At 41.3% G+C, this 10,304-nt stretch overlaps 1 protein-coding gene across 1 annotated transcript in view; it reads right to left on the bottom strand.

The window, feature by feature from the left end:
* Window positions 1–3,833: 3,833 nt before the first annotated feature.
* Window positions 3,834–10,304, bottom strand: part of ABCB7 (ATP binding cassette subfamily B member 7) — a 106,863-nt gene continuing 100,392 nt past the window's right edge. Inside the window, exon 16 of the mRNA XM_070759642.1 lies at window positions 3,834–5,500. Within this exon, the coding sequence (XP_070615743.1) occupies window positions 5,282–5,500 (219 nt within the window). The 3' untranslated portion in view covers window positions 3,834–5,281. The remainder of the gene's footprint in view (window positions 5,501–10,304) is intronic.

Here is a 10,304-nt window from a genome sequence, read left to right as displayed (position 1 = left end):
GCAAAGGCTCTACCTCAGGGTTTTTCAACCTCTGCAACATTTGGGGAGGGGAGGTGGACTTCAACTCCCAGAATTCCCGAGCCAGCTATGGTTGAGGCTGAGAAAAGCTGCACTACATAACTAAAATGTTGTTAATAAATTGCGAGCAATTATTAAATGAATGTTTTCAACTCTGCAGGTAGAAACATAAGAAATGCACTGGTGCTGTGCAATGCCCAAATTATTCTCATAGGATAATATTAGAATTAGAATTATTTTATAGGCCAAGTGTGATTGGACACATAAGGAATTTATTTTGGCGCATATGCTCTCAATGTACATAAAAGAAAAGATATATTTGTCAAGAATATCAAGGAAAGACTTCAGACATTCTCTCATTCGTTTGCCAGTAAAAACACATTCACAGGGTCTTCTTTTATAGCTCTAAAGTAACATCCACAACTATGTACAGTGGTACCTCTACCTACGAATGCCTCTACTTACGAAGTTTTATAGATAAGAACGGGGTGTTCAAGACTTTTTTGCCGCTTCTCAAGAACCATTTTCCACTTACAAATCCGAGCCTCAGGAAACGTTAACCGGAAAAGGCAGGGAGAAGCCTCCATGGGGCCTCTCTAGGAATCTCCTGGGAGGAAACAGGGCTGGAAAAGGCAAGGAGAAGCCTCCATGGAGCCTCATTAGGAATCTCCTAGGAGGAAACAGGGCCAGAAAAGGCAGGGGGCCTCTTTAGGGATCTCCTTGGAGGAAACAGGGCCGAAAAAGGTGGGAGAAGCCTCCGTGGGGCCTCTCTAGGAATCTCCTGGGAGGAAACAGGGACTCCACCCACCGTGTGGTTTCCCCAATCACACACATTATTTGCTTTTACATTGATTCCTATGGGAAAAATTGCTTCTTCTTACAAACTTTTCTACTTAAGAACCTGGTCACGGAACAAATTAAGTTCGTAAGTAGAGGTACCATTGTACTCCCAATGAAAAAAAATTCACACAAGGTGTGAAATCCTTCACTCTCAACAGTCCACACACTTCCTTACAATTTCCCTTCAATAGACTCAAATGTTTTATTTTGAGATTAGATTTTTAAAATCGCAACTTTATTGTCTTGGTTGATCTGTGACAAAACATCCAGCCACTGACCAAAGGCCACAAGAGAACTGAAGAATCAATGGCAGTTACCAAGAACCTCATCATATTTTATAAAAAGAAAATTAGTCCATTCCTAGCATGAAGCCATTTTGCAACATGCAATTAGCGTACCAATAGATCATAAACTAGAAAAAAAATCAAACTGTTGTTTTGCTATCAGTATGTCCAGACCGGAAGCTACAAAATATATTCTGATATGTCGTAAATGAAATATTATGCTAATAAAATCTATCAAATGCACACCTTTTTAAAAACCCACATAAAGACTGTCAAAAATCCAGTTTTGGTTACCGTACTATAAAAATGATGCTGAGAGTCTAGAAAGAGTACAGAGAAGAGCAACTAGGATGATTAGGAAACTGGAGGCTAAAATAGATGACGAACAGTTGCAGGAACTGGGCATGGCTAGTCTAGGGAAGAGAAAGACCAGGGGAGACAGGATAGCATCTTCCAGGGGCTGCCACAGAGAGGAGGGGGTCAAGCTATTTTCCAAGGCACCAGAAGGCCAGGCAAGGAGTAATGGATGGAAACTGATCAAGGAGAGATTCAACCTAGAAATAAGCATAAATTTTCCGACAGTGAGAACAACCGACCCAATGGAAGAGAAGTTGCCCTCAGAAGTTGTGGGAGCTTCATCAGTGGAAGCTTTAAAAAAGACTGCCATCAGTCAGAAATGGTATAGGGCAGGGGTAGGCAAAGTTGGCTCTTCTATGACTTGTGGACTTCAACTCCCAGAATTCCTGAGCCAATCATGCTAGCTCAGGAATTTTGGGAGTTGGAGTTCACATGTCACAGAAGAGCCAACTTGGCCTACTCCTGGTGTAGGGTCTCCTGCTTGGGCGGGGGGTTGAACTAGACAAAGTTGGCTCTTCCAACTCTGTTAGTCTAATCTAAAACAACTCCTGTTTCTCAGATTTCTTTGCCTCCTGTTGGGTTCTGCAGCGCATTGGATTAGACTAGAGGACCAACAGATGCCTTGGAATGAGAGTCTTTCCATGTTGTGTCCCTTTAAAGCAGCCACCTCATCCCAGGTCAAGATGCAGCTTCTTTAAAGAGCTGTACAGATGGGAGAATGTTCCAATCCCACTTTTTCTGCTTGAATGTAAAGCACTCTAAACTTTTGCCCTTTTCCTTTAAATGCCAATCAAAATAAAGATTTTTTTAAATAATTAATTTATCTTAAGTTAACAATTCAAGTACTAAGATTTCCTCCACTCCCACCCTTTCAAATATGCTCTCCTAAATTTTGTCTTACACCTTGAGGTAATTAAAATGTATGGATCCTTAGGGATCAGGAGAGTGGAATTGGGGAAGAAAAGGAATTTTTGCTTTAATTTCCAACAAATGCTTAAATCTAGGCTTTAGAATCAGTGTGCGTTTCTAAAATGAAAGATTCTTCATTTTTTCCACTCTGCCCCGACCTTCCTTAAAGGAGAGGAATCTGCAAAGGGGATGAAAAACAAGTCAACAGCCACAAATGTGTTGAGCCACAAGTTCAGAATCAGTTTGGTATGTGGAGTCAAGTCTTAATTCAGAGCAGAAAAGTGCCATAGGCACTGCACGTTACATTCCAATCAGCGGTAGAAGTGGTATTAACCTTAGCAAGTTTAAAATGGGTGGACTTCAACTCCCAGAATCCCCAAAGAGCAAGCCAGGCTGGCTGGGGAATTCTGGGAGTTGAAGTTCACCCATCTTAAATTTACCAAAATTGAGAAACACTGCCCTACAGTAATAAAATGTGACTTTTATTTCCACTGTAATCTAAGTGTGTGTGTGAGAGGGGGGGTGGGGCTTTGAAGTCAATTTTAGTGCTCATTTCAAAAGCGACATATTATGAGACCTAGAAAAACAATTGAAAATTAGGAATGATTAGCCTAAAAGGACATTTGGTCCCCTTTAGCGTTTTTCAGAAATCTTTATTCCACAAAGGCTAAGAACGTCACAGAATATTGCTTTCTTTCTTTTTCACTAGAACAGTGTTTCTCAATTTTGGCCACTTTGATGTAGGTGGACTACAACTCCCACAATTCTCCAGCCAGCAAACCAGGAAATTAAAGTCCACATAGAGTTGACAAGATAAAGCAACATCGACCTAGTGCAGCCTTTCTCAATTCTGGCAATTTTTAAGATGGATGGACTTCAACTCCCAGAATTCCCCAAAGAGCAAGTCAAGCTGGCTGGGGAATTCTGAGAGTTGAAATCTTTTTCTTCTTGGGGCCACATCTGCCATCAAGCATTGGCGATCATGTTGGCGATTTTATCTTTATCAACAGCTGTACGAAAACTCAGTGCTGCTGAGTTTTGTCCAAACCGGTTTCTTAGATTTTGAAGCCATGTTGTTCTTTTCTTTCTTTCGCCTGGACCTTGTTTGCCTTCAATCTTTCCCTGGAGGATTAAAGTGTTCCGGGTAACGCATCACATGTCCAAACTATTCCAACTTTCGCTTTTTAATGGTTGAAATCCATCTTTAAGTCGTCAAGGTTGATAAACATCGTCCTAGAGAATGCTTGCAGTGATGTCACTTGGTTGAAAAGAAACTTGAAAAGATATAAAACTGCTGCAAAAAGGCCCAAAGTCGCTGGGAGCATTGTACCAAATTTTACAAGGAACCAATCACAATTCAAAAGGACTTAGCCCCGCCCTCCAGCTTTTGCGTGGAGAAGATCAGCAGGCATGACACAGATAATGTACCGGTTGCAGTTCTGGCAAAGGCATTTATTTAAATGACCATTGAACACAGCTGATAAATTACAAATCATGGCGCTATGGAGCCTCTCATTTTTCACACACACATACTACTTGTGCACAGGATATGTGTACCTTTCACTGGAACAATGATCTCAGGGGGACAGACAGCTTGTGATGCTCTGGTGGAAGAAGCGTGGACACTCCAAGGAGGCAGAGACGGTGCCTGGAGGCATGTATACCAGTCTCTTAAGATAGATGAGCATTTTTAATTTGGGAAAGAAAAATTAACACTGAAAAGACAAATAAACACTGAAACCAGGATAAATTATATTGTCAATTCTTGGAATTTAATAATGAATGTTTTTCCCCCTCTCCTCCTCCAATGGCAAGGAAGAAAGGAAGGAAGGAAGGAAGGAAGGAAAGAAAGAAAGAAAGAAAGAAAGAAAGAAAGAAAGAAAGAAAGAAAGAAAGAAAGGGAAAAAAAAACACTCTTTCCATTAATGCCATCAAAGAGCAACTTATCCAGTTGAAGAACGAATCCCCTATAAAATAGTTATTTTTTAATCAAGGTCAACTCGCATTCTTTTTCCAAACATTACATTTTCTTCATCAATACTTATTTGACATAACTGGGCCCAAATTAAAGGCGGTAGGGAGAGTGCCTGAGGAATGAGGACACTTCTGTGCCTTGCTACAGAAAAGCAACTTATTGGCAGGACAATAATTCTAACAATTTTTGTATTGAATTATCATTAGAATTTAATAGAAACATTTCCTGGTGCTGTTCTGAGAAGATTACCGAACTGAGATGAGCCCGCCTTTTACTGCTTTGCTTTGAAAAGACGCACCGATCATTTTGAGATGCTCTCTTTTGTTCTTCACACTGAAAACGTAGCCCTTGCAGAAATACCTTTTGGGGGAAACCAGTAAATATGGAGGCAAAAATGTTTCTGCATTGAACTGCAAATCCAATGCCTCCTTTATAAAAGGATACAAACTCTATCAAATGCAACCAACTCAAGAATATTAACGGCATCCTTTCCCCCCCATGAATATTTGTACTTGATTTCATTGGTTCCTCTTAAAATCAGTATATATAAAAACACTTTTAATTCTGCAGTAGTGAGGGACAGCACTAGAATGCAACATCTTAACAGTGAATGCCAGATTCTGGCCATTTCTGCCACTTTACAAACAATTCCAGGTGGTTTTGCACCTTGTCTGAGATTATTACCAAATGCAAGTGTTAACGAGGCAGTCCAGGTCAGGTGCCACCGATCCTCACTGACAAAGCAGATATAAAATCCTTTGGCCACCAAGATCCGGTTTCATGGAGAAAAGCCTGCCAAGGAAAGCAAACAAAATCTCGTCAACCCAGTACTTGGCTGAATGCAGCTTCAGTGCAAACTTTACTTGGCATCGACTGGGGGTGGGATTCAGACTCGGGCTCAGCAGGAGCAATTCCCACAGCCTTTCACACTGTTGATGATTTCTTCTTGCAGCTTCTTCCTCTCCTCCTCTTTGGACATGTGATTGCTTCTCTCCTCCCACCTCTCACTGGGGCTTCTGTTCAGCATCCGGCTGCTCTGAGTGTGCCACATCTCGTAGTAGAGGCTGTTGGGACGGGTAAGCAGGTCGACGTGCTTGCCACGCTCTGCCACTCTGCCCTGTTTGTAAAGAAATTGGAAGTCCATCATCACTCAGCATTGCTTCTCTGGAGCAAGGAGAGCCCCCCCCCCCCCCCCCCCCGCCTTAGGAGACAACTGTGGCTTTAATAGCAGAAGAGCAGCCCATTAGCAACAGCAATAGCCCTTAGACCAGCATTTCTCAACCTTGGCAGTTTGAAGATATGTGGACTTCAATTCCCAGAATTCCCCAGCCAGCAACGCTGGTTGGGGAATTCTGGGAATTGAAGTCCACACATCTTCAAACTGCCAAGGTTGAGAAACACTGCCTTAGACTTATATACCACTTCATATTTATTTATTTATTGGATTTGTATGCTGTCCCTCTCGGGGCAGCTCACAACATATCAAAACAATAAACAATATACAAGTCTTCGGAGAGGGGCGGCATACAAATCTAATAAATTATTATTATTATATCTAAAAATCCAATTAATATATCTAAAAACCTTTAAAAACTCTAATAACATTTAAAATCATTCATTCCCATTCACACAGCAAGACATATTACACTCGTCGGCCAGGGGACAAGGGTCTAGTGGCCCCAAGCCTGGTGGCACAGATAGGTCTTTAAACTTTTATGGAAGGCGAGGAGGGTGGGGGCAATACGAATCTCTGGGGGGAGCTGATTCCAGAGGGCCGGACCCCTCACAGAAATGGCTCTCCCCCTAGGTCCCGCCAAGCGACATTGTCTAGTTGACGGGATGTGGAGAAGGCCTACTCTGTGGGACCTAATTGGTCGCTGGGACTCATGCAGGAGAAGGCGGTCCCGGAGGTAATCTGGTCCGATGACATGTAGGGCTGTATAGGTCATAACCAACAGTTTGAATTGAGTCCGGAAACCAATTGGCAGCCAGTGCAGTCTGCAGAGTGCTGCATTCTGGACGATTTGAAGTTTCCATACAGCCCCATGTAGAGAGCATTGCAGTAGTCAAACCTCGAGGTAATAAGGGCATGATTGACTGTGAGTAGATACTCCCTGCCAGATATAGCCGCAACTGGTGCACCAGGCGAACACCCCCCTCGCCACAGCCAAAAGATGATGGTCCAATGTCAGTTGTGGATCGAGGAGGATGCCCAAGTTGCTTCACAGCCCTGTCTGAACGGCTTACAGAATCAGCACATTGCCCCTTAACAATCTGGACCCTCGTTTTACTGACCTCAGAAGGATAGAAGACTGAATCAACTAGTTGGTCAGGATTGAGCCAGTTGGTCAGGATCGAGCTGCCGGCAGTGAGCAGTGAGTTAAGACTGCAATATTGCATTCTGACCACCACAACTTGGCCTTAGATAAAGCATCATGCTGAAAACATCAGTGGATTTCTAGATAGAGGGCTGCCTACTTCTACAAATGCATGGACCTCTTACCCAAACCATAAACTCTCTCAATCATAATAAACAAACCATAGTTCACAGCCAACTCTGTGGAATCTGATCGGTCGCTGGGAAGTGTGAGGCAGAAGACAGTCCCGTAAATAATCTGGTCCTAAGGCCTGTTAGGGCTTTATAAGTGATAACCAACACTTTAAATTGCATTTGGAGACCGACTGGAGGCCAGTGAAGTTGGAGATATATGGGTGTATCTGGACTAACTGTAGCCCCCCTTTTCTCTTGGCCCATGGGCCTTCCATGCAGTGTAGCAGTGAGAAGGGTGTGGACGAACTAGTAGAGAACTCAACAGTTGGAAACTGAAGGTGCCTGTTCACACCGTTCTACTTTTGCTCCAGGCATTCATCCCCTCCCCAAATTAAAGAGCCGAAAACTTGTGAAACAGACCCTGACTGTTCCTAGCCTGTTCCTTCATGGAGGCCTGATCTCAGAACACCCAGTTGTTACAGCTTGCCCAAGTAAAATCTGGGAATGGCCTTGCATCTTTTCTCCCCATGAATAAAACTTGGGCTATGGCGCAGAAAATATAGTTCCAGTTGTTGATAAAACTGTTTTTGGGGAAGATACCAAAGCAAGAGAAACAGACCAATCGACTGGCAAGGGCAAGATCAAGGAAGCAATTTCACAAGGCATATTAAGAATAAATAAGCAGAGAATACAGAAAGTATCTCTGCACCTCATTGACTGGGGACTTCTCAGAATGAAAATATTTACTGACCCCTCACATCCTGGACATAAACTGTTTTAATTCTTATCCTCAAAACATCACTACAGAGCACTGCACACCAAGACAACTAGACACAAGAACAGGTTTTTCTCAAACGTCATCACTCTACTAAACAAATAATTCCCTCAACACTGTCAAAATATTTACTAAGTCTGCACTACTATTACTACTAGTTTTTTCTCATAATTCCTATCACCCTTTTCCTCCCACTTAGGACTGTATGACTGTAACTTGTTGCTTGTATCCTAAGATTTTTATTAATATTGATTGTTTCTTCATTGCTTATTTGACGCCTATGACAATCATTAAGTATTGTACCACATGATTCTTGACAAATCTATATTTTCTTTTATGTACACTGAGAGTATCTGCACCAAGACAAATTCCTTGTGTGTCCAATCACACTTGGCCAATAAAGAATTCTATTCTATTCTATTCTAATTCTATTTTGTGGTTGCCTGGACTGAATTGCTAACAGCCATATACTTTTCTCTCTGTGTTGTTTATGGACAGCTTTCCATCCATTAAGCTCCCAGCCTCTCTACATTCTTTCACATAAGGCTGACCCATATGAACTGTTGGCTTTTTGTTTCTTTTTCAAATGTTCCATAATCACTTTTCAAAATGCCTGAGTGGTGTATAATTTACCAGAAGTCACCAGAGGGGTCAACTCTAACACAACCTCCAGGGGAAGTCATCTAAAACCAGGATTTCCAACCTTGGCCAAGTCTTCGGAGAGGGGTGGCATACAAATCTAATAAATTATTATTATTATTATTATTATTATTATTATTATTATTATTATTATTAAATTATTATTAAGCCTGGAGGACTTCAATTCCCAGAATTCTCCAGCCAGCTGGTTGGAGTATTCTGGGAGTTGAGATCTGGCAGGTTTAAAGTTGGCAAGATTGGAGACCCCTAATCTAAAGGGATTTACCAAAGCTGAGGGAAATAATGCAGTGACCGCATCAATATGTATTAAATCTGACTCAGAAAGCAACACATGACTGACTCAAAATGATGGATTTTTTATTAGAGGAAGGAGATGCAGATATTCCAAAAGCGTTTTAAAACTTTCAGGAAGAGTTTGCTGTCTCTGCTTGCTCTAGTGGTCTGGAGGTTACAGTGACATCAGAATCAACAGTTTTGATTTAAGCTTCTGATTTATAATTGAACCTTTCAGCTTGGCAACATCTGTTGGATGAACGCAGTGCTAAATCAACGAGACTCTTATCCACATTTCTCTTTTGCTTCCAATTTTCTTTAAAAACCTAACCATCCAGCTCATAAGAGGTCAGTCTGAATTTACAATTCATTGGTTAAAAAAAAAGAAGGTCTGTTGCTTTTGAAGCAGACAGCATGCATTTCTAGCAGTTTTAGAGGAACAGAAAGCTTCCTATAGGGTCATTCTCTGTCAAGTGGACCAGGTGTCCACTTGACTGATTTTTGCATCCTTATTTGAAAAGAAACCATCACAAAAACAACATATAAAATAGAAAAAAACATGCTGTTTCTAATGAAATAAAAATGAAGATGATTGAAGGTGAGAAAACAGAGAGCTCTGTTTCATCACCTTCAATCATCTTCATTAGAAAAAGCAAGTTTTTTTCTATCATGGTGATGGTTTCTTTTCAAATAAGGCTTCAATTTCATCCGGTCCACTTGACAAGGAATGACCCTACACAGCAATGAAACTGGGTAGATTGTCATCACTGTTTATTTATATAAATCAACTACTGATTCAGAGTTTTATTGTACCCCAAACTACAAATATTTATGCTGAACTGGGAAGAGGGCATAGAAGAGGTCGTTCAGCCTTCTCACCTCACACACACACACACACACACACACACACACACCATTTATTTTAATATTTTCTTCCTGTCTTTCTTTAGCTGTGCTTGTCCATAACGGTTTAAGTTATCTGTTTTCTAAGAAACCAGCATTTATGAGACAGCTGGGAGCCAGGCATGCATGAAGCCACCTCGCTGAGCTCATCACAACATTTCTACTCTACAAGAGTTCACAAAGGCAAGATATTTAAGGGGGTCCGTCTGAGCGTTCTCTGGCATTTCATTATTACTAATGAGCCAGCTCAACTGGGCCTTTTAAAAAACCCAGTAACAATTGATATAATGGCCCTATTAGGCCAACACTTTACAATGGTTAAATTTTTTTTCTATACAATGGTCACGTTAAATGACACGTGAACTCATGGATGTAGCCAGAGGAAGAATATTTGGGAAGGGTGGCCAGAAGCAGTTTCATCCAGAACATTTTTTGAAAACAAATGCTTTGAGCACCTGATGCATCTTATTTTTTTGCTTCTTCTCAAACTAATAAGATGCTCAGTTTATTTGTTTAACTTGTTCTGGGGAGTGGAATGGGAGAACTTGCCAAGGTCAATTCACCATAGCCAACTCACTGTGGGACAACCTGACCCAGGGCAATTCAAGAATTCCATTTAATGATTTAAAATAATTATTTTTCATTATAATTTAAGATTATTTCATTTGCATCCTTTCTTTAATTATTCTACTCCCACCATTTCCTCAATATTTGTGTAACTTTTGCCTGCAGCAAGGTATCCTGTGGCGAGTTGGCCCCCAACAATCTGAATCCTCGTTTTACCGACCTTGGTAGGATGCCAAGCTGAGTCAACCTTGA

This window comes from Erythrolamprus reginae, chromosome 8 (genome assembly GCF_031021105.1).
Source record: "Erythrolamprus reginae isolate rEryReg1 chromosome 8, rEryReg1.hap1, whole genome shotgun sequence".
NCBI classification, from domain to species: Eukaryota; Metazoa; Chordata; class Lepidosauria; order Squamata; family Dipsadidae; genus Erythrolamprus; species Erythrolamprus reginae.
Note: the sequence above shows the minus strand (reverse complement) of the source record. Positions and strands in the feature narration are given on the sequence as shown.